This window comes from Hypomesus nipponensis, chromosome 19 (assembly GCF_054491055.1).
Source record: "Hypomesus nipponensis isolate SF chromosome 19, ASM5449105v1, whole genome shotgun sequence".
In the NCBI taxonomy this organism is placed as follows: domain Eukaryota; kingdom Metazoa; phylum Chordata; class Actinopteri; order Osmeriformes; family Osmeridae; genus Hypomesus; species Hypomesus nipponensis.
Genome location: NC_140379.1, coordinates 11,607,653 through 11,633,677, shown reverse-complemented (window position 1 = coordinate 11,633,677; position 26,025 = coordinate 11,607,653). Strand labels below are relative to the sequence as shown.

Below are 26,025 nucleotides of genomic sequence, written 5' to 3'. Positions count from 1 at the left end.
GTTCTCCAATCCATTTAGTAGCACTTGTGGTCGTGAGAAAGACTAATTCCCGGTTATTGACTCAGGGCCAAAGGAGTGGAGTGTCCAATAAACATCCTGTTCTGAGAAGACGAGAGACGAGGCCCAGGCTTCAAAACATTTTATTGTACAAACCGATACAGCGTGATTCTCTGCTGCGTTGTGACTTACCTCTTAATTCTCCATATACGTGGCCTTGGAAACACTTCAACAGAGTAGCATTTGATAGTTGAAGAAAGCTGTTTATAAAATTTGTGAACTTGATTGTAATGGATTTGTGTCATGGCCCCATCAAATTTTGGAGGATGGAGGCCTAAAGTCAGTGCACCTCAAGTGTTTGACAGTAGTATTCTACCATGGTCTGCTTAACTAATAGCTTTAAGCCAGATAACCTGTCCTCCATAGACCTTGATGAAGGTTGAATCAGTGTCTATGATGGTGTTTGAACACTGCCCTGACGTGACTGAGATGAGGGTCCTGCAAGAACGCCATCTTAACAGCTGGCCAGGTTGTTTCAGAGAAGTGAGTAAGGCTTATCATGGGAGTGTGAATGACATTTCCAATTGTGTTTTTCCTTTTTCTGGCATCTTAACTGAATGCCAAACTGGATTAAAACTGTGAAATTCCCATCCAACAGTCCATTATTGCTCAATTGAAGCACGAGTCCGTGCTGGTTTGAGCATGTGCCTGTCCTGACTTCAGTATGTGTGTCATTGTGCATCAGTTAGTGTGCGCGCTCCAATGTGAGACTGCCAGTATGTGTCAGTGCCACCAATCTGCCCGTATAAGGCCAATTCCCTCGCACCACTGCCCCCTCCACCCAAAAAACTCCATCATTTAACTCTGTCAAGGGAGTGAGAGAGAGAAATAGTCTTAAGCCTACAGAATATTTGCAGACTGGTGACAGAATTGGAAATGATGTAATTACATACTCCATGCAAACCAACATTCCTGACCGAGGAATTGCGTTTTTCCGCTTAGTGTCTTGACCAGTATTTCACTGAAACTTCGTCTGAAAACAAGTTGAGCTTGCTGAACTAAATGTGGGTGCGTTTGCTCACACTCCATGTCCACATTGACTGTTCTTTTTGTTACCTGAATATCGTAAATTATTTATTTTAAAGTTATCACAGTTTTGTAAAGCCAGTCCTTTCCTACATCCTCTACACTCCACTCTAATCACAGCAAGGACAGAATTAGGTAGAATGTTTTTCATTAGTTAGTCCATTCATTTCCTTGTACCTCCAGCAGTTCCGAGACTATGGGCAGAACTTCAGGGTTGCAGATGTCAATAGAGTCGTCCCTGTAGGTCTTCTTCTTGTACCGGATGTTTCCCAGGTGGAGGATGGCAGAGAGCAGGGAAAATATCCTGCAGGGGATGAGGTACAAGAGAAAGACTGTGTACTGGAATAGTGTTTTCATTTATTTTTCAAATTTTTCATTTGCACCGGTGAAGTGAGAGGGTACTAAAGAACTGTGTGTGTGTATGTAGGGACTCACTGTTTTCGTGTGGCAGGCAGGAAGCCCACCATCTCCATGGCCAGCTGTAGTCTCTCAAAGTCATGCTTCAGGTCCTCCCCTTCCACTGTAAAGCAGTCCTGAATGGGCCAATGACAAGAACACCAGGTGTTACCCATGTTGCTAAGGTGTAGTATACATTTAGGCTCTAACTAGACATGAGCAACATAGGTGATGCTTCAGCCATTTCGGTTCAAAACAGGGATGTTTCAACAAAAAGCAGAACTGCTACAGCGAGCGAAGCTCTACTCTACACTATAGACAGCTAATGACAAGTTACCTCTATTTGCTAATTTCCACAAACAGCAAGACATTTAGCCTCTTACTATTAACAGTACTTCCCATTATAATGTCTATTGTTATGACTGGCTACTTCTCAAAAGAAACTGATAGGGAACTCAACTTGATGAGTGACTTATGAGACCATGTCATTATGAAAGTTGGGCAAACAAACCCTTGTCAGTGTAACTGCATTTCTGGCCACATTCAAGAAGTCTGGTGAACGTTTGCATATGCATGTTCTGCCCATGTAGTGGAAAATTCAGTGCTTTTGCTGCAACCCTTCTACTCCATGGAAAATTGGCAGGCTAGTTAAAAGGCAATAAGAGAAGTAGCAATTTATGAGAGTCTTTATAGGATCTGGTGGGTTGTGAGCTCCAAGTAGGGGCTTCAAGAGGGGGAACAACATGGAGGATATGTTTGTTTTCTTACTTTTCATGAGCTCACAGTTAAGTTGTGCACAAACATACATGCAGACACACGTACACAATCTCTCTGTGTGTGTAACCCTGCAGGCAGCATGTCCTCTTCACAGGTTTTTAGATGTCTCTGGCGTGGGTCCCAGAGACAAAGAGATTGACCAGAGAGGCCAGCCAGCTTCTCTGATTACATGCAAATCACACGCACCACATGTTCACCACAATCTCCTTGTTATGTTACAATGAAACTAAACAGCCAAGAGTTACACACTGTAGTGCAGCCTAGTTTGTCAAGGTTGAAGTATACCTTGTAGTGGGATCACAGTACCTGCATGTCTAACTTAAAGGCCAAGTTTTGCAGCACTGAATAGTATTTGGTGTGGCTTAGTTGAATAATGTCACATAAGTACGTGAACTTGAGCGTAGATGGATGGTGGATCAAAGGCAGGCAACTACTGGTTGGCATTATGGGTTGAATGGTAGTTCTGACTCTTTTGTCAGACTGTGTTTGAGGGCATGAAAAACACAACATATGGTACCTCCAGTTCAAGTACGGTGGTGGTACTGTAACAGCTGTTTGTCACATATTCTGAGAGGGGGCATGAGTGTCAGTTAGCAGGACTGAAACACACGCACACATGCTCATTCTTGCAGGGAGTCTTTCCTTTACAGGCTCATTACTACTACTGCTGCCATAATGATCACATGCCAGGGCCTGGCATAAGGCGAACACTTTCTACCCCTCTCTTCTCATGCATCTTTCTCATCTTCCATGGCTTCAACTGAAACCTTATTAGGATTAGTTTACCCCTCCCTACAGCTGCCTTGAACATTGAAAGCTTTCCCAATGACGCCTAGCTTTCAGGCAATACAAATATTTGATGTTCCTATATGCATCCATTAGAAAGAAACTATTTCAAAATACTGTGTTGAGACATCTCTTAAATGGCTGCACATTTTCCATTGAAACAGGATTTCCTATACTCACCATTATAATTATTGAAAAACAATGCCTTATTATGGCAATGCCCATTCCAAGCATTTATGTTCGAGAGCTATTCATGGACAAACTTGAACTTGACGCAGATCAAACATCAGACTACTTACCTTGGATTGCACTATTTTAAAACGCATTTGAAGTAATTTCTTGTGCAAATGTGTAAATAGAACACTGATTGAATATGCAGGCTACAGTGTAACCATGGCAGTGTAACCATGGCTTACACTGTCCCTTTAGCCCACCACCCATTGGATTAGCACAATCCAAATCACACACCAATGGCTTTTTTGGTCACTGACTCCAATCAGAGTCGGTCTTTTCGCAAGAAAACTTACTGTAACCAGAGCTGATGTGTTTAAAGTTAAGAAAGAGTTGTACTACTGACTGTTTGTTTGACAAGTTCACCACAGTGCACCACTGATTGGTGTGCAAAGGTCAAAAGTTCATGGGTCAAGTCTCGACTCCACTATGCTAGCACCAGGGGCTTGTCAATGACATGTTTACCTCCTTGGTGTCACAGTACACTCGGACATACACACTCAGACAACCTCTCCTTCCATATGTGCACGCTCACACACACACACACACACACACACACACACACACACACACACACACACACACACACACACACACACACACACACACACACACACACACACACACACACACACACACACACACACACACACACACACAGCTACCACTAGGGCTAAGTCAACAGAGATCTCCACCTAGGGCAAACAGCAGCCAGTTGAGTGTTTGAACTACCCCTTATCTCTGCAATTATTCAATCTGGCCTTAGTGTTTGTAGTCAGATTGTGATCTGACTAGGATCCTGGCAGGGAGGTTTACTGTATAAATAGTAACCACCAGTCATGGCCAAGTGTGGATGGTGGTTTCGGCACCACTGGCACAGTCCCAAACTATGGAATGCGTAGAATGGGGAAGTCAAATCACACCCTGTTGATATGTGATCCCCCCCCATCCTGGAGTGGAGCATTACAACTCTTGGATACTGAAAAGCACACTCAACAACTATATTGTCGCTTAGCTTTATCTACATCTCTGAGGAGGCTTCAAAACTAGTTTGAAACCTTGCCATTAAAATCCCCCTGATGTAAATAAATAACAGAAAGCAAGTCTTGTAAAAGGAAAACACACAACAAAAAAAGACTGGCTGTGTCAATGACCAAATAAGCCGCCCCAAACCACACATGCAGCAAAAGCAGAGACTGGGGACAATACAAACACAAACTGATAAAAAGCCAAAACATAAAAAATAAAACAGGAACTTGGAAATAAAGACCACTAAATCCAAATCAGGAAGGAGTGGGTGGGGTGACCCTCCACACAGTGGATGTGTGGCATGAGCGCAAGCACGTGATTGGTGAGGTGCAGTCAAGTGGCAGCAAGTCTAAGACTACTCCTGGTGGTACACCAATAGCGTCTCACCACGACACACCCAGAACTTTAAGATACTGACCGGTTCGCTCTCATCGTAATTTTCCCAGTGCAGTCTGTGGACTTTCTTTGTCATCTGGAAGGTTGAGGGACATTAGATGGGGGTTAGGGTTAGGCGTTAGCATTCACAGACATCATACACACACATACACACTCTTCTCTTGGTAATGCAAGGGTAATGTAGTTAGTGGGGGGGAGCAACAAATGGATACAATTGCACATTTTTACAGTCACGCACACAGACACACACACACGCGCAGACACACAGTAAGCATGGAGGAGCACCACTAAGACAGACGCAGGAAGAAAAGGCTGGACGTTTTAATGTGGAAAGATGGAAGGAGATGTGAATACCTGAGCTTTTGCTATAAGAAAAATGGGGTGTGTAATTTGTTCTAATCTCTAAATGGTTTATTTAGCTTGTGCACAACATGCCAGAGGAGAGGCTGAGGTGGAAAATTGTGAAAGTTATGAAGTCCTTGGGAACACTTGAGCTGTTGAGGAGAGATGGGGAGTTTAAGATATACACACAGGGTTGGGGCAGAGGAAGACAGAGGGAGAGAAATAGAGATAGTGAGAGAAAGGGGTGAAGGATGAGGAAGGAGCGAGACAGAAAGAGTGAGAGAGAGGACTGCACATGTGAGGAATAGAAGGAATTCACAGCCTTCTCTTAGTGGGCTCTCTGAGTGCAGTGGACTCTCTGACAGACCCTGGCTCTGTACCATGATATGGACATGTAAACTCAAGTACTAGCAGAGATGCCACAAGTTATGAACAACATCAACATTCCACACCTTTGATGGGTTTCTTTGAGAGTGTGTGTGTATGGGTGAGTGTGTCAGAGGAAGAGATGGTCTAAGTGGTATCTAACAGTATTCCTGTGAGCCTCTAGATTCACATTTATAGTCTGTGTGCTGTGTAACTTTGCGTGTGTGTGTGTGTGTGTGTGTGTATCTTTACCCCCATGATTTTATATAGATATATGTCAGAGAGACACTGTGTGCATGTGTATCTGGATGGGGCCAGTGTGTTGCAGTCAAAAAAGCAAGAGGGAAACATCGCTTGGTATGAGAAGGATTTGAGAGAGACTACCACCAAGCAGCCTCTCCTCTCAGCATGTGTGTGCTTCTCTTTGTGTATGCTTTAACCAGGCAGCATGACATGGTTTGCCCCTGTGGCCTGGGGGCTCTGTGTGCTACCAGAGTATGTTGGCAGCGTATTGTCGCAAACAGCTGTAGGTAGTGTGACAGTGTGTGTGTGCACAGTGTCTACCAGATGTCTAAGAGGCTCACATGGGCCCCTGCCCGAGACCCCGCACATACACACCAAAAATCCTTTGAAACGTGCTAGATCAGGATCTCATAGAAAGATAACCAGACATTAATTTATATATGCAAACAGAAACACAAAGACGACCAACACACAAATAAATGGAACAATACAAAGTCAAAACTCTCAAGCTGATTTCCTAGAAAGGATGGCAATGTGATGGTAATAAGTGCGCACACACACAGACACAGCTTGTCTATCTGATGGGTGAGGGATTAGGCCCTTGTAAAAGGTCTCTCTGTGTGAGAGACTAGGGGAGCTGCTGAAAGGCACCAACAATGGAATGCGTTTTCTCTGCGCTTTGCTTTCCTCTCTTTCCGGTTTTCGGAGAGGGGGAGGTGAGAGAGAGAGCGATAGAGACAAACAGCAAGACAGAGTGAGAGATATACTTACATATATATGTAAGGGTGTATGTATGTAATATAAGTGTGTCACAGAGACAGAGAAACAGACCCACACACTTGTATACAAATAGATACAATGCAGAAAACACAACACACACACCCCTGGGTGACTCTTTCTGACAGACAGATGTCTCTCTGTTCCAGGTGACTTTGTCCGAGTCTCTTTAAGATGTCGAGCTGACCAGCCTGAATGCTTACCTGATTGAGGTAATGGTATTCTTCAGGCTTCTTGAGGTGAAATGCCGTCCTTTCCTCCTCACTTGCTCCTGCCAGCAGGTAGTAAAACACATGGTAGTTTCTGGAAAAAAGGAAGGGAACAAAGAAAGGAATACAGGAAGGAAGGAATAAATGAATGGAAGAAAATAAAGAAAAAACACACCTCAATCATGTGCTGAGATCTACCACCAGTAGACTAATTGTCATGGACTGTGAGAAGTTATTATTGTACTTCTGAGCAAATAGGTTCTCAACTGGTTGAGTATTTTCTTATTTTAACAGGTTGGAACCATTCATTTACTGTAGTATCAGTTTCAGCATTACTCAGAATTCTTTGTTTCATGACTGCACATAATAACTTCTAGATTCCACACTAACATGTCAACAAGTTTACACATGGAGTCAGCAAGGGGACGCCCAGATAGTCATGACTGAGTTGACCCTTTACTATTGACTTTGAATATTTTGAGTGTGAGCATGTGCACCAGAAGGATATCATGACTGGAAGGATATCAGACTGGATATCACCAGAAGGATATCAGACTGGATATCACCAGAAGGATATCAGACTGGATATCATGTTGCTGAATCATTCCCATATGTTTCTTTTGAATCACAATGGATGGCTTTTTCACAATAAAATAGCTCCTTAAAATGGCTCCTTGTGATATTATTCTGTATGTTTGGTGCTGCTTACCGTTCATTGTGCTCCTGGTAAACCAGCCTGGACTTCTCTAGAAGATACTTCTCCACGTAAGCTCTGGAACACACAAAACCAGACAACCAAATCAGAGTGTGATGGCACCACATCACAGTAAGCTGGCTGCATGATGTGCTTTGAATTTATGAGCTTGGAAGACACAAACTAAACAATCCTAAACTATGAGACGTTAATACCTGAGAAAACCAAAAGGGAATATACAATCCACAAAACAACAACAACAACAACCAGTAGTTGTGGCTATTACCTACGGTCAGTTTGATTAGACATGGGTTAAAGATGGTCCACTTACCCTCGCACTGTGCCACTCTCCTGGTAGTTGACCTGAATGAACTTGCCAAAACGACTTGAATTGTTGTTGTGGGCAGTCTTTGCATTCCCAAATGCCTAAGGAGAAGAGACAAGCACAAATGTGATCAGAACATTTACTATAATGTATCGCGGATCAACAAACCAATACTAAAATGTATGTTCTTTCAAAGTTTTAAGTCTTTTAATTCGATATTATTTCAAATACAAGCAAATGTTATGATCAATCATGTTTCAAAACAAGGTGAATAGTATACAAGTCCTGTCCTTAAGCAGTCTCATCTCTGGACCATAACATGGTTTTGGAACAAAAACCACAAAAGCACTGTAAGTCAAGAATTAGATAAATTGCCCAAAAATGATGCAGCTAAGCAAGACACCTCCAATGTAAAAACATCCCTGTGAGTAATGTGATCCATGTGTACTTGTGGAAAATGTGTAGTGGTGTGCTTTAATAAGAGGTCCAGTATTTTCCCTCTGGCGTGTTTGTGTTGTAAGCCTGCCTGGAGGGGAAGTAGTTATTTGCCCTGTATAAACCCCATGGTTATTTGTAGCAACGCCACAAGTAAACAAATTCCTTGGCAAATCACTTTGAGGTGCCCCAGTGCGTGTCCGGAACCCGCCCGGCCAACACCCTCTTCCACCATCACCAGTCAGTTTGATGCTAGGCTAATGCAATGAACTCTAAGCTACACTGAACGACACCACATTGGTTCTATAAGCAGACCAATTATTAGAAGGCAGACATTAATATGTAAACTCTGCTCCCACAACAAGTTCAACCATGGAGAAAGTTGCAAAGTCAATGTAATTTGAGAAATTGAATATATTATACATTTATAATGCAGAGCCCGGAAGGGACGAGATGATAAAATTAAGAATGATGTGAAATCCATGTACCCCATGAGAAATGCACAGAGCCGTTTTAGAGAATTCATCATTCAGTGAGCCTCAGACCTCAAACCAGCCAGCTCCATAACAAAGGACACATATGTAAACAGCCAATCATCATGCCACCACTTCCTTTTTTTGGGGGAGAATGAGTCCCAGCCAATAAAAATAAATTATCATCACTAGCCTGCATATTTAATTTAAGAACACAGAAGCAAACTGGAATCACACTTATAGAGAGGTACATTCCAGGTCATGCTATATGACGTTTAGGCATAAAGAATGACATTCCACATGAATCACTACAGAAATACAGATCTGGAGTCATTAAATATGAGAGACTCGTACAGTGTGTGTATATGCACCTGGTCTGTGTAAAACTGTCCATAGTTAAGCTAGACACTTTTATGACTTAAAACATCAGTATTTTGGCTCACATCATATCTGCAGCACTAAATCTTCATCAGATTAAGCTAGGAAGTCAGACAATGGCAAGCCTCCAGGGTGCAGAACACTGGGGCCTTCTGAGAAACAGGTGCATCCATGAAGTTAGAATGACAAGACAATCACAAGACAGACAAGTCTGTCGAAGCATTGGGACTGACACAACATTGAATTTCTAATGTAACAAGTCACTAGGAGGAAATAAATCACTGCCATTGGTAAAGCGGCACCACTGGTGGAGCAGCCTTATCGAAAACTTCAAAAGCACCCATAACATCCCTACCTTAAAGCATAAACATACAGTTAAATGTTGAGTGGTCCAATAACTGTATAGCAGACACATAATTAGTGCAAGGGGGGTGGGGGGGGGTCTAAAATGGGTTGAATCGAACAGTGTGTTCAAGGGAGTTCTGTCTGGGACAACTCCCGAAGGAACTCTTGTTCTGCTGTACTTGTACACTTAATCTACTCTGCTCTGCCACTCAAAAAAACATGATGACCTAATGCCTGCATGTGCAGCCGGCCGTACCCTGCAAAAAGCTGATATGTCTTCTGGGCATGGAAACAGGTCAACGCTGGACCAGTCTGCTTCTCGTGTCACTGATGTGTCTGTATCAAGAGTCCAGAACAAACCAAGGTCTGGAGAGTTTTGGTGCAGTTTATTGGTTGTAGTGTCCTCTGTGTGTCTTTTTATTTACAGTAAAGGGTATTGCTGAACAAAAGGGAGCTGAGGAAGAATACGTTGTTTTAATTCTATCAGGCTGCATGATTCTGCCAACGGTTAGTTAATTTCCTCTCCCAATTGTTTCATAATTACTTGCCTGTATGATTTAAGAGGTAGAGTAATATAGCTAAAGGAGAGGACAAGGACAAGCAAGAGACTTCTCGAGTTTAAAGAAGCACCAGCAGCGTTTTTCTACTTTTTCTTGACATTTGTTCTTTCAGAATGAGTCTGAAAAAATGTTGACGGATCATTGCAGACAAGCTTGTTTGCTTCCAGAGGATACCAACTAAGGTTTTTAAGTGATTTATAATGCTTTGATTGATAAGATGGATGATGCAGAAAATAGTGTTCCATCTACAGAATCTCTCTCTCTCAAGACTAATGTCTTGAAATGTTAAAAATCTCTATGGCTGCGAATGACTCACCTAAATCCCACGAACAATCACACCATTTAACAAGCCTACCATTTGGTCTACTCACTTTACCACAATCTGTGGTTTTGGGAGGCTTTCACAATGGCATGAAAGCATGGGTGAATGGACTTGGTTTGTATCACAATTATACCCCTGCATGTGTGGGCAAGTGGTATTTTACAGAAGCTAAGCGCTAACCATGTTACTCTGTGTTCCTGAACCTGATGTGAGGCAAGCTCTTGGGTGCTGCGGTCATTGTGGTTGGGTGCACTTGGGTATTTTGAGTCATGTTAAAAGTGAGAGCCAAGGGTCCTGGGATTTCTAGACACTACCAACCTCTATTAAAGCTTACTGACAAGTAGCCTTTATCTGCTGAATATTTTGAGAGGTAACTAGTACTTTCACAAGTTCAACACAACTTTAATTGATTAAACTATTTACTATTTGTAGTCTATGTGGTCCATGTAATACAGTGATGTGGTCAATACACATTTACTTTAAAAGTAAAGTATCTGTAGTACCACGTATTACACGCCGTATAGAACCAGCTTTAGTAACAACATTGTAGTTACACTTCATTACAGTTTGCGGTACGTTATTACTATGGTGAAACTTGGTATGGTGGAAGCAGGGCTTACAGTGGTAAGTGGATGTTACCATTGATCTCACTTTGGTAAACTTCAACTGCCCCTTTACAACATCCACTTATTTTAAGTGAATGTAACCTTAATGTAAAGACCTTCTGGAACTTTTGGGGTTTTATTAATAGAGACTGTTAGACATGGGATGGCTGAAATCAAACTCAGTCACCTGGGTTAAGACCTTAGGCTCAGTGGTAAAGACTAACCTGATGAGCTACCCCCCTTAATGTAAAGTTGCCAAGATCCCAACCCAACGTAGCAAGTGTCACATCCAACACTGGTACAAGGCCACTGTTAACGAGCAAGATATTTGCATGTGAAACATCCTCACTAAATACAGTAATTGTCTGAACAAGGCAGGAAATTGCGACTTGACTCAAACCTCTAATAATAGATAGTATGTTATTCGAAGCAGCCGGAACATTCTAAAGGCGCCATTGCACAAGCACTGGTCCAATACAAGGCTCTGTTTCAACAATCAAACTCTTTAGAGTGGGAGCACATAAGATCCTATTGTCGGAGCCTCTTCCTCAGTTCTGAGAATACCACCCCCACCCCCCAAACTCAACACCCCGAGGGTCAGATGTGATGTCAATGAGCAAAGAATGTCTAGAGTCTGAGGGACTGTGCTATGCCCTTAATTAGTTGGCTGCTGCAAAGTACCACTGCCCCTAAATACCTTCACCGCAGCCACTTCCATTCTGTTCTTCAAAGCTTTCTGTTGTGACAATTACAACATTCTCTATCTATACTGTATCTCTACACTCTGCAATATTTGTTTTTGTAGGTTTAGTTTCATTTTCAAAATATTTCTTTGCATTTTGTCTTCCTCCCTAAGAAAGGGTTGTTGGCAAATATATTTTGTTTTCCGAAAAAATATAAACGTTGCTAAAAAAACACAGCAAGGAGTGATGAAATGATGACTCACAAAGGAGTGAAGTTATAGTTTGAGTGATTATAGCTGAGATAAGAGAAATTACAGTATGCCCGCCGGAGAAAGAGGATAACCATTAAAAGGTGATAGACAGACCTCTTTATTCCTCTGTATCAGTCCTCTGAGGAAGGGAGAAAGCTGAGACCAGGATTGAGACCCATTGCTTTTTAACTTGTATACAGCACCAGAGTCTAATCAAATTCTCAGATCTAACAGTAGTTTATTCAGGAGTTAAAGATGTTAGCAGCAGGGGCAGCGATGGCAGCACACCATCAGGAAAGTCATTCTCAGGCTTGTTTCTCATGGACCAAACGGCCATCAGAGCCTACATCTTTAATTTAATGTAAGCCTCCTGGAATTAAGGAAGGCAGAGCAGAAAATGGCTACATTCCTCCTTCATACTGTAGCTGTGCATGTGGTTTGGTTGTGACTTTTCTTTCTCTAGTAAATCAGCAACATTATGTTACCAATCAGTCCTTCATTGAAATGGAGCCCTGTGGGTTTGTGATCTTCTGATCTCTTCACAGATTCTCCATCTCACCAAAAACATACTAATCAACATCAAGTTATTCATGTATATTGAGGCATAGCGTCATTCTGTTACCAGCTCATCCAGACCAGCTTATATGTAGTCAGAAGGGTACCAGTGTGGTGACGTTGCCAGACATCGACAATGTGGGTGATGAGGACAGTACAGTACAACTCTAGAATGGTGAAGTTTGAGTGCACTGATGTATGGCCGTTACAAGGTTATGCCCCTTCATGGACAGGTCTACTATCATCTTCATTTTATATTAAATTGTGTTTTCCTGGAGAGGTGTGCTTACACAGTAATACCAATTAACATTTACTGTATACAATTCAGAATATTTTAGGCCTATATTGTGCACAACTGAAAGGGAAGTGATTAAGGCTTCATAAAGAAGGCTGATTCAATGTAACATTGTAGCTTTCTTTACTACCCATGAGCCAAACTGAACTGAAATAAGACTGGATTCTATGTAAGCAGGTGCAGTGCTGGGGTGGGGGGATGCCAGGCCTAAATTGAAGGTTAGTCATCTTTGTTTTGATGTTTCCCTGCTGGAGTAGAATTCCCCCGTGAGCGATTGTTGCTGAAAGCAGGGGATGTTTACTGTACTGACAGTACACAAAATCTGCCGCAGATGCTTAAGGGGAGGGGCCGGTGTGTGTGTCTGTGCATGCGCATTGAAATAGATGTCCCGTGTGTGTGTGTATGGACAAATAAGTGTACTGTACCTGCAGGCCTGCAAGGGCTTGTGCACAATTGTGAAGATGAGTGTATACGTTAGAGGTTGTCTCTCTGTATAACAAAGCTAAATTTAGCCCTTCTGATGCATGGGCTGGGCTGGGCTGGGCGAATGTGTGTGGCCACAAGCATGGAACGGGTGGCGACGTGTCAAGGCAACTGGAAGCATCCAATAAAGAGGTGGTGAAATGGGAAACAAGTACCTCTAAACCTTCTATGGGGTAGGAACTCATCTCTGTCAATCTACACGTTAGACCTAGACTCTTTGATGCAAAGGAGAACTGGGAGTTTTGTTTTACCAGAACACAAAATAAGATGGGGATTTGGCACTGAAGAAATAAAATGCAGGATATAGTTATATATAAATACAATACATTACACTCAGAATACAAAAAAATGCATAAAACCAATCTTCGGAAATCATCTATCATTTAGAACCTTACCAAAGCTTTACCATTGTAACCCAGAGTTTATCTCTGTGTAGGACCATTCTTGACACATTCATTTGAAACAGACCGCCGGGCCATAGGGTGGCTTTCAGCTTTTAGGACGTATCCTGGCACTGATTGAATAATCTCTGAAGTCCCTGGTTTTGCTGTTTTATGCACTTGTTGGTTAGTTGTAACTGATTTAACTACTTGTACTCGCTGTGAATTAGATCATTGTTGCTTGCTTTCCTCCAGGTACACTCTAGTACTTTCGAGGATCATGTTGTTTGATTGTAATTTGTTTAACTACATGCTCTTCTGGTTCTACCCATTGGCTCTTATTTGCTTTTCACAATGTATGCTTAATGTTTTGGCTACCCACATTGTTCTCGTTGTTTATGATCATTGACCTATGCACCTTTTGTAAAGCTCTTTCTTGTAAGTCGCTTTGGATAAAAGTATTTGCTAAATGACTAAATGTAAATTTTATGCAGCAACCTCTACACCACCCACTCAAATCCTAACTGAACTTTTGACTGACTTATCTAAGTGTTTGTTTTCTTATGTGTGTGTGTGTTTAATGTTTTGTGTGTGTGTGTGGGTTAGGGTTATCTTCCCATTCCTTTTGAAGCCCTGCACATCCAAGCCATTGAAAGCAGTTTCCTCTATGGTAATACAGTTAAATACTCTGCTTGCGTAATTTAGCATGGCATCCATGACAAACAAAATGATGAGCGAGGCATGGCGGAATATAATTGGCCCAAACAAAGGTGGTTGGGGTGTTGAGCAGAATGCAGAAGTTCCTTATTTGGGCACCAACTTTCCTACAGAGGTAAACAACAGAGCTGTGTTTCTCTGTGGTAATGAGGGAACGAGGGACTGACAGAAGCTCAACAACTGATTATTTTTACTTCACTTAGTGACTCTTAAAGCTGATATTTTTTCCAGAAGTATTTTTTTCTATTGCGGCAAAACCTTTTCAAAAAACAAACATCCTCAGCAAATCCTCTGTTGCAGCACAGTTTGTTTACCTGTAATCAGATGACAGCCATCACTTTGCACATGAGTGCTAAGCAGATTACCCTGGGCTATCTGGTCATGTAAAGCCATGCACCCTGCTAATACATCTTTAACCCTCCTTGAAACAGTCTTGTAACAACACTATGGGTGCTTTTGAGAGCAAGAAACAAGCCTGCTTTCAGCAGCTTGTTAGCTTAGTTGAGCTAACAGCTAAGAACAGAGGGAGTAACATTGACTGTAGCTTGTAGTCCTTTTCCTAGCAAAAAGAAAGTCTAACTCAAAATGAAAATTTAAAAAATGGGGGTAGGAGTTTCCTAACCCATATATTTGAATTATCAATGTTTTCCTCTGTGCATGCGCTCTGTTTCCAGAAGACTGGTATTAAATTGCCTTTTAACTACTTTAAAAAAAGAAAACAAGGGTATCCAAAAAAATCATTGGTCAGACAACTTAACCTAAATAAGTGTATACTACGAGTCTATTTGTTGCCCAAGACATTAATCGAGCATGTATCTTAACTTAAATGACAATCCTGTAGATGACCAAGCATGACAACTGCTAACTACAGAAGTTGGTACCCATTGGTCTCAAACTAAAAAGGACATAAAACGTCATCCCACCAGTCATTTACAACTCCAAGGCTTAGAACCCCTTCAGGTGAATCATTAAGCTAACAATAAGAAGGAAACCATGAGCAAGAATATGAAAGTCCTTCCCTGACCGCACCTTGTGTCAATTTCAATGTCTACCCTAGAGACTTGTATCTGCCCTAGACCACACTTGACTGCTGACCTCCTACCACATTTCTGGTGCAGTCAACACCATAAGAAGCGTTAAAAATGGAAGGCTTCAAGAAAAAAAAGCTTTGATGCATCACCATCTCATGATGCTAGCCATTCCTTCCACTCGCCCACAGACAGAGCCTTCGAGTTCTGAGTCATTCCACCAACCGCAAGTGAAACAAGACCCAATTGTTCAGCCAAACGACCATATAACTGACCGCGGCTTGAAAAAGATCTGATATCAGCACTTGAGGGAGAGGGAGGGAAGATACGGATGTATGTGTTAAATTGTAATATTACAAAGGTTAGAGTTTGTCACTGCCAATGGAACTGTTCCTGGTCAAATGCATTAGATACTGAATGAACTTTTGATCCACTTATTAAATACTGAACTAAAAATTGCAAACGTTAACAGAGAAACAGTGATGTTGAGTGAATTTGTTTTTATTGGAAGACATGATGCCATTCCTTAAGTATGAAGCACATCTGATTCACTGCAATTATTACAGTAGATCTATACAGACCATTGCCGTGATTTTGTACAGTTCCATGACAGATCAAGTGATGTCCTTTGACATCTCAACATTTCTGCAGTTGACTTAGCTTGAGCTTTGTTATCTCTTCTTGGTCAACTGCAATCTGTGTGTGTGTGTGCACGAGGAAAAGAGCGAATGAGAGCCTACGTGTCTGTGTGACAGAGAGTGAGCCAAAGTGTATGCATGCACGTGTGTGTGTGTGGTGGGTTGAGCCTTGGCAGAGTGCCCGGGGCTAGGCCCGTGTTGCGTTTTGCAGATGTAGGCCTCCTGATGGGCAGTCTTCCTGAAAGGCAGGGCTTGCTTCCCAGTCTGCTTCTCTGTGGCTGGGTCTCTGACCAGGCTGTTCTGCAGTGAAAGCAGCCCTATGGAACAGGCCTAATGTATTGCAGAGACCCATGATGCCTTTTGCTTTGTTGCCTTCCAAAATCATGCCCCGATACATATAACAAGGCTACACAGTGTAGTCACAGGAAACAATTACGTCATCAATCGTCATCAATCTTGTATTCGAATATTCTCTGTGAGTTTTTGGAGGGTCAGTTATCGGAGGATAGTGCCACATATTCAAAGACTACGAAACAACAGAAAGCCTTTTACTGATATTCGACAGCTGAGTGACTGCATTGGTGCCTCACCTTGCCTCAGGGGGAGGAGCGACCCATGCAACCAACAGTGAGAAACACTGGGCAGCTGCCATTACTGTTATTGATCCCTCCACGGACCAGTCTACACAGCACTGCACACGCCTGAATCTATTCCAACACACTGCAGCACTGTAGACATGGGTGTGGTTGTAAGCTATGGGCAAGCCAAGTACTGGATTCTCAAGAGAAAAACAGTGCACTGTTTGTCTCAGACAAGGGAAAAATCTGGTAATACAATCATGTATTACCCATGTCTACATTGGCATTTTGTCATCTTACGATGTGCTTAGAGTTTGCCTCAAAGTTGTCAAAAATTGTCATTGCCATGGGGCAGGCCTATTTATGGGGTTATGGGGGGTTAATAGTGATATTGATGAATTACAAACTGACGAAGTCGTGCTGTTCTATGGAGGTCAAACTATGATCTGAGTGTGGCCTGCCGGCTGTGGCCCTCAGGCTTTGACCTCTGGCCAACTGCATAGCCTTCAGCTTCACCAACACACCATATTCCAGGATCTGGACATGGAATACATACTTTATAGGTGCTTGCGTGTGTTTGTATGTACTGAGAGTTTTTTGGCTGCTGTGGTTGTCTAAGAGTAGAGGATAGTACCAGGGCTGGACACATTAAAGTCAACTGTGCACACACACAACCACATGCATAGGGGTAAGAAAAAGGGCAATGGAGCACAATGACTAAAAAACATAACAGCAGGGAGGGAAACAAAATCACTGCCACTATGTGTGTGTGTGTGTGCAAATTGTGCTGAGAGTACAGAGGGTCTATATTGGCAGTATCTCTGATTGCTTTTCCAGCTAAGCTGGAAGAGAAACAGACTCAGAGAATCCTTATTATGTAATGAGTGTTCCTCCAGTGTGATCAGTCCCAAAGGAGATAGACATCTAGAGTGAAAAGCTCAAATCTAGCTCTAGCCGCCGCAGCCTCTGAGTGACAGACAGTGGGCAGCAAACCATCTGGAACCGAGAGGGCGTGGGCCTGGAACTAGAAAGGCCATGGTCTGATGTCAGCTTATGGACATCTGGTTTATATTGGCACTTTCCACTCAAAAGTGAAGTGTTTTTGCATATTCTGAGCGGTTTTAAAAGGGATGGGTGATGGGGGGGGGGGGGGTGGTGGGGGAGGGAGATGATGTCAATTTCCAGTTGTGGATTGTGAGTTTTGAATATTAAAAGTCTGAAGTTTGATTCAGTTGTCTATTTGCAGAAACGTGTACAGTGTCGAAAACTGGATTCCATGTATGCTCCTTAGGAACTGGCTTCAGTGAATCATGCTTTCTCTATTTGCTTATCTGAGTTGCCAAAAGAGATGAGTCCTCATTTTTCTCAGAAATTGACTATTCGATCATTAATTGAGTACATAACCTTTTCCAAAGAGATAATATAACATTTTATTGTTTATTTTGTTACATAAACTATAAACATATGGCCATTATTTTGCTGCTATATGTAAAATAAGCCCTCCTCTGATGGCACAATCTCTTTCAAAATAAACATGATTCTGGGCACAGGAATCCTGAGCCAAGTTGTCAAGGTATTACATCTGCAGTCCAATCCTACTGGGGCCAATGCTGACCTATCCTTTTCGTTGTGGCGGAAGTGTGAAGAGGGAGGAATTTAAGACACAAACATGATCTGCACTTCCGCAAATAGTATTAGACAAAAAGACACACAATCTTTTAAAGCAAACATTGAAGCCTACTTGCTCCCAAGGCTGTGTCAATATGGGATATCTCAACGCCACTTAGCTTCCAACTTCGATGTGCGTTGTTCTCCCTGTACTTACAGTAGATCTTTGCTAACTGAGCAGGATTTAGTAATGTAAGCAGGAACAGGGCCAACAAAGGTTTTATAGTAAGAGACAGGGTTGAAGAGACCAAGTTATGCTTGGGCCTAAATTAAGTTCTGAAGGAATTTAACCATTAAAGATGTTCAGACATGATGCTATCTTCCAGATACAAATGGTTACGGCCTGAACGTGTCCAAAAATCAGGGTCCATAGCTAAAACCACAGAGAGCATGACACCCAGACATAACAAGAAATAAAAACTGACATAGAACCCAGCTAGGTGTTCACTAAAAGGTGTTTCAACGATTTGAGAGATATATGAATATTGGCTGTGATGAGGAAATGTCATCTTGTGAGAAGGTTTATACTCAGAGAAGGTCAAAGACAACAGGAGAAAAGCCAGGCCATGACTGTGCTGGTGTACAAATTATTTGTATCTGGACTAGTCTCCCATGTGCAGAGGAATCTCCAGAAGAATTTATGCAGTGTTGACAGATCTAGTGGAGAAAGCCTTATCCATCTGTCTAAGTTCACGTTGTGTTTGTCTGTGTGGGTATGTGTGTAGGCTATTCAGACCATGCACCACAACTTGTATGTGAAGTGACGCCGAAAACTTGCAACATTTCTTACGATGGCTTACTGTTTCTGCCATTTCCTGCCTTTTCACAAGTCTGCTCCCACTCAGACACGCTAAACTAAGCAGAGTTGCTCCAATGAGGATGCCGCTAAAACAATGCAGGGGCTGCCAGACTTAAGACTTGCTGTGGCAGAAATGGGGAAGACAGAGAGAGAGAGCCAGCCCAGATTCAAGCGGAAGGAGAGGAAATGCAGCCATTGGCAAAAGGAACTTCCTCAATCTGGTGGCCATATAGAGAGATGGAATGTAGGAGTCAGAGAAAGAGAGAGAATGACAGTACGTAGGCTATGCATGTATGAATGTGTGTGAGCATGTGACAGAAAGAAAGACTATACTGTCTCTATAAACAATTAGCAAAAAACAAACTTCAGTCCCTAAGATGCTTTAGCCCAAAATATTGCAAAACCCCACTTACTTCCAGGTCAAGTCAATACCTTTTGACCAGCATTTGTTTTCCCTTTCTCACACTCAAATGTTAACTGTCGCACGATTCCAACATCTGTTGCCCAGATTTATAAAATATTTCTATGACACACATCAAAAACATTCATGTGAAACATAAAAGCGTTACCACCTGACAATGTTGGGGCTTTGTTAGACAACTGCTATTGGCTAAGCAGCAGAGGACATACTGAGATTCCTTAGCTTAGGCAATGTCAACCTTCCTTTTCTCACATATTTGAGAGGGGCCAGCATTCTACTCAGTGAACTCTGCAACGGCTAATTGTTATTGTAGATCAGTAACTGTTAGCCAAGGCTGGGTTGGGGCCTCCACTGTCCCACACACAACTTCACCAGGCTAAGTGCATTCTGGGATGGAGTTCCTCCTTTATGTTCTAGACCACTGAAGCAGCAGTTGTGGTGGGAAGTAGCTGAAACAGCACTAGGAGGATGGGCGGATGTTCACAAACACAGTCTGAAAGGGAGATTAGCAGATGTATTTCCAAATAGGCATCTTGTCTGTATGCCAAAAAAAATTGTTTTACCGTGTCAATGCTTTTTGTCTGCACCTGTGTCTCATTTTAACATTCATGTTTGTGATAACTCATACTTTTGGGAAGAATCTTACGCAAAGAACCGCAAGTCAGGAGGTCAAAATTCTGAAGTGGAAACCTGCAGTGAGCGAGCTTAGAGCATCCAACTGAGACTGTGGAACAATGAATGCTATTGTGTTCGCAAGGTTGCCTAGCTTTTCCAACGTTCAGTACCTTTCATAGAAAATGGCTGTATGGAGACTTCTTCTGAAATCCTTCAATGAGATACTATTAACTGCATCATGTGAAGATGGACTTGTGTTACAGTAGCTTTGGAGTAGATCTTATCTTTATAGGGCTCGACCTATAACTCAGGAACAATCATTTGACTGAGCCCAAGAGAAAGTGTGATAAGAAATTGCCAAAAGTCAGTAAACCTTTTTCATCCGGGAAGCAGCTGACTCACAGCCAGTGAGTGCTGTCTTAAGAAGCCTGTCAATACTAAACTGGACTGCATTAGTTCATCCCTTTTGTACTGGTTCAACTGGAACATAGCTACTTAGTGGAGATTTTCTAAAGATTCACTTTAGATTCACTAAAGAAGATCCATATCACCTGTTTTGAAGTTCATCAGTTTCATCAGTGCTGTGTTTGCAAAGCCTTCGACAAACCGTGGTGAAGAAAGACCACTTGGCCCTCCGCCTTCAGTTTCTCTATTTTTCACAAGCAGGATTTACTTTGGAGTGCTTCCCATCCCTTAATCTGAGCAGAATATTTACCCAGCAAACATACTTCACCAGACTCGATACTACCACTAGTTCAAGCTCCTGTTTAGTTAGTGGTGACTGCTTCCAAGCACATCATTTGTAAAATGTCTCTGAAGTGGAGATTACAGGATAATGATTCACCCTTTATGGAGGAAAATACGACACGGGCATTTATAGTGTCTGCCTGAATGTGATACCCGGCCTCCACTGTTACTGACATTAATTCTTTGAGATAACACTACAAGGGTGTGTTTTTAGAGATCTTGTCACCCAACAGGGTATATTGATGTAAAGCCAGAACAGGTGATCTTGCAATACACACCAAAGTAGACCACATGTCAAGCATTGGCTGGTGAACACTAGGTTGAAGTACTAAGCTATGCAACATACATTACTATGGAGGGTGACTTAGCACACTGAGGCTAATGCTGAGGCTAACCAGGAAAAAGGAGGTCAATCCCATTACTTGGCACTGAGACACAAACAGTGCAACTCCATTCAATCTCATGCCAACTGCTTGCACAAATGTCAATGCCCCAATTATTTTTTGCAGATGAATGTAGTCACTAAATGCAAAACTAAATATATTATCTTCAAAGAGTCTGGCTGTTAAAAATAAAATAAGCAAATTATCTGTTGTTTAGTGGATAAGTAATGAAAAGATGTTTTTCCCATAGTTAGACTTCTACCAATTTAATCACAGTGGTAGTCAAGCAAAGAGTGAATGAACTCAGTCCCTTGGTTCTCCCTTGTGATTGAGTACCATTCTGAGGTCAGTGACTAATCTGATTAGCCCACAGCTTTCTAAGTGCACCAACACAAATAGAACTATGGGCTAACCATTCAGACATTTTTATAAAAATAAGTAAAAACTTTAAAATAGCTTACATTTGAAATCATTTAAATGATTATATTTGGATATTTGGTACAATGTGAATTACGCCAATAGCCATAATCAAAAGAGGTAGTCTACATCTGGTAGACAGCAACTAGGCTGTAAAAGACTGGAACCGTATTTCCGGACCGTTCCCAACAAAACCACTACAGTGACTCTCTCCAGTCATTGTTATGGACAGTTAATAAGTCGTTTACTACACCGCCAGCAACATTCCAAGAGGGACAAGCGCTTTATTCTTAGTATGGTGGTGACACTTATCCTCTTACTGGGCTGAGTCAGTGAGGCCCAGTTCAGATGTCCGAACAAACACTGGGAGGTAGAAATGACATTGAGAAGGCACTGTTTCTTTAAGGCCTTTTTTCTTGTAAAATGTATATTTGTAATGTGTCAAATTGAAACTTTCAATATGTTGGGGTCTTAATTAGACATAAGGACATGCAAAACAGCAGCATGTGCTCAATAAAACAGGTATGCAAGGAATACACAATATCCTGTTACGACCAGACAACCCAGTGAGTATTGGAAGGCTCGTAGTCTACTCCTCTTCCACATCCCACATAGAACTTCAAAGCAAAAGCAGCCATAAAAGCATGTTGAAGTAGTCAGGTCAATAGTCTAGACGTAGGGGTCTATAATAAAAGGTTCAGGAGTGATGGCTTTTTCAAACTTCACTTTGGAGTGAATTGAATCCTACAGATGACTTGCAAGATGGCTTACTTAAAACTACAAACATTACAACACAACCCCCAAACCCTTTATGTCTGCTGAGGAAGGAGATTAGAAGGGAGAAGAACACCGAGTGAGAGTTGGCAAAGGGCTTGCACACCCACCTCTTGACACAGGCAGGAAGGAAAGAAGAGACTTGCAGGAGAGGGATGAGGGGGGAATAACAATATCTGGCAAGCTGCAGTTGGACATGGAGTCAAGGCCATAGGGGAAGGGAACACACTTTGTGTGTGTGTGTGTGTGTGTGTGTGCGTGCGTGTGTGTGTAAAGTACAGTAAACAATAAATAAAAAAGGGCCATGTTTTCCTTTAGTTCACTGAAGCTGGAGGGCATTTAAAATGGAAACAAATGAATGATTTTAACAAATCATACAAAATGAAAAACAATTAACAAAGCCATAGCAAATAGATACAAAATAGACCTTTTTCCATTCATGCAGTCAGTATAACTCATTGGCAATAGCAGAGACAGCCTAGCGAGGTAGATCCCTCACAATAGGACGTAGGCTCAACATTCATGTGTACTGCAAACAGGCATAGACACTGAGCAAAAGTCGACATCGTGTTTGGCTGTCTACATGGCAAACAATCAAGTATGTTCTACCCATTCTATTTCTATCTGTTCCAGTGACAAAGCTGCAGGTGTAGTGAGGGCAGTGGCGCAGCTGGTCCATTCTGAGGGCAGGTGCCTGTTGCTGAGTTTGTGTGTGAGAGTGTAAGCATACGTTCATGTGTGCATGCGTAATGCTGACAAGGCATCTGAGGACTCTCACGTGCCTCAGCTTAAATAAAGAGCATGTTGGGGGGATCCACACAGACACATTGTTAGGCTGCCACTGGCCACAGCATCTGCTACAGACTATTGAATTGGTGCAGCACTGAGACAGAAGCCCAGCCTCACACACACACACACACACACACACCAGCCAGCGAGGTGTTGACCAGAGACTGCGACCCGACAGCAGTTCTATTTTTTGAATATTATTGTACTAGCTACAATCGATATAATGATTAACTGTCTTAAACAACCATGTTCAGATGTTTTTAGGCTGATCAGACGTAGTTTTCAAAATTACATAATCTATTTTGCATCCCTGCTTGGCCAAATTCATAACCCCCACTTGCAAGGAGACAGGATGTTTGAGGGGTGTTTTTAGATGCTTTCTTTTCCAAGGCTTCCTTCCCTTTAACCCCCCAATGAGGGAGTGGATAGAACACATGAAAGCTCCCCCAAAAGTCATTTACTCTGACCTTATGTTTTGTCAAATACAGGGGTGAACTCTGATCTTGAGTCCCGCGTTCCTACCCAATAAATGAGGCCAAAATAAAGTGATGGTCTAAGAAGCCATTTGTTAGTTCAGCATGTTAATCTAGGAACAGTTTGTACTGCACGCTAGCCTCCCTGTTTTTTTGCTAGTGTGGTGGTACAAACCTTCTGCAAGGTTCCAGTGCTATGTCTATGAGGGAAAAAAATTGCTTGGCACCACGGGGAGGAGATAAGGAAATGGGAGGCTTGAAAAGAAACAGCAGGAGTCTGTCCAGTATTTCACTAGGGAATGGGTGGGCAAGATTGGTACCGTACAGCACACAGCGTCCATTTTCCATTTGGGGGAATTGTGTTCAGAAGAGGTGTCAGTGTTTGTTTGGTGGGTTCACTTGCTAGCTAACACAGAGTCATGTGTTGGATATGATGCTAAAGCCCTTAAAATCTTCTTCCAAATGTGATGAAAAATAAGCATTCAGGTTATGGCATAGGATATTCATATAAGTAGCAATTCAACACCGTAACTGTTTTGGCCTGAAAAGCTGTGTCTTGATGAGGTCAGGATTCGTATTTTCAAGGTCTATTTAATGACAGGATCAAGTGTGACCAGCCTTTCACATCTTGCAGAGTATGGTACCAAGCAGAAGTAAAAAATGTCAAACCATTGATAATTTATTTTGTGTCAAGATGAGAATAGAAGAGAAGAAACCTTGAGGAGCATGAATGACTAACTGTCTACAATAGATTCAAGCAATTGTTTTCTGCAAATTATATCTATACCACTGTCATTAGAACAAGGTGGACACATTTTCTGCCGGGCTAATATTAAGCATTTTATAATCTCCCATTTTTTTCATTATCTCCGTATTAGGGCAAGAGGGGGATTGAATCAGGGACATTAGCTCATTCACTTCCTGGAGCCGATTGTCTGGCCGGGCCAACATGATTATAATGAGTGGACATGCCACGCACTGGCTAAGGAGGTTCAAACTCTGTCCTTGTCAAGTGACAAAGGTCTGACTAAGGGCATACATCAATCAATTCTTATTGGGTTTTGTCTATTTTTGGGGCCAGGAGGACGTAAAACGACACTTGCAGTGAACAGTAAATCCCTTACGTCTTTGCTAAGCCTGCCCTGATGGAGTGTGTGTGTGTGTGTGTGTGGGGGGGGGGGGGGGTCCTGCTAATTATGGCAGTTCAGGGGGACTTGGGTGGGAGTGAGAAGCTGTTATGTATGGATGAGAAAGAGAGAGAAAGACATGTTTGAGGACTGTGTGCAAATGCATGTGAATGCATGTGTTCCAACCATCCAAAGGAGAGCTTTGATGGAAGCTGCTGACCTGAGCTGACTCACTCTGGGAGTGTTTCTTTGGACCAATGATTGGTCGAAAGATTCGGACATAATGGAAAACACCCTCTACGCACATACACACTGGGCAAGAGAGGTTGTCGACAACAATTAGTACACTAGTCTTTGTCCTCCACCTTACTGTGATAGCCCAGCACAGCTCATCATGTATAGTGTCATGGTTCATTTAAGGCACCCAGCATGCATAGAGGTTTGATATGTGTGGCGTGTCTATTAATGTGTGTGTGGGCACAGACCAATTGAGTGTGTACGTCAATGAGTGTGTTGACATGAGTTGGTGACTTTTGGGTGTTTCTTGGTCATTCTATAGCTGTACGTGGGTCAAGACTAACTTCAACTGTAAATGTGTGGTATTGAGACAGCCTTATTATTCATCCATACAGGATAGTCTACAATTACGGATCACCTATTTTCATTTGTTAAAATAGTTGTTATACTAAGGTTCTTGCTTCATATGGTGTTCATCTTCAGTCTAGCCTAACAAAATCTACACTTTGGTCTCAAACCTGTTTGGAAGCTCTCCCACAACTGTGGCTCCCATTCATCCTGAATGTGAGTGAACACCTGCAAACCAAAAGCTCTTTAACCGGCTGACACCTGGATACGAACCATGAGTGGTAGTTACATGGCCTCCAGGGACTGTCTATCTCCCAAAAAAGAAGATTAAAAAGACTCCTATCTGCACCCCCCCCCCCCATCTCCAAAATCTGAAAAAGGGCCAGCCTTCTTCTCTGAACACTGGACAAGGAGCATTTTCAACACTTATCAATCTGTCAAGACTACTCTCTGCAAGGACGTGGCAGGTTGACTAAAAATAGCGAGTGGGGCAAAGTATTAGGCTGTATGTGGCATTTGGCAAACATGTTAGTTATCTCAAAGAAAGAGGATGCACTGTTTCCTGAACTAGGCTATTATTACTGATGGGGAGTGTTGGACAACTGGAACTCAAAGAGGAAAAGGACTCAGATATGAAATGTTATGGTCAATAGTTGACAGAGGGTGAACCTCCTTTCCTCTCTCGTAGGAATACAAATAGTCATTGTACAATATGGTTATTGCCAATATACAGTACAGAGAAAAAAGAACATTCCTTCTATGACTAATCAATTAGACTGACTTTACAGGCTATTTAGTGCTCAGTGATAGTACCGTTTAAAAAACAAAAAACAAAACAACATAAGGT

The 26,025-nt window shown here is 42.2% G+C and overlaps 1 protein-coding gene across 1 annotated transcript in view; it reads right to left on the bottom strand.

Moving 5' to 3' along the window:
* myo9aa (myosin IXAa) overlaps positions 1–26,025 on the bottom strand; it is a 76,315-nt gene that overhangs the window by 31,100 nt on the left and 19,190 nt on the right. Inside the window, 6 exon segments of the mRNA XM_084681852.1 lie at positions 1,261–1,387; positions 1,519–1,616; positions 4,721–4,774; positions 6,630–6,729; positions 7,345–7,407; positions 7,661–7,755. Of these exon segments, the coding sequence (XP_084537978.1) occupies positions 1,261–1,387; positions 1,519–1,616; positions 4,721–4,774; positions 6,630–6,729; positions 7,345–7,407; positions 7,661–7,755 (537 nt within the window).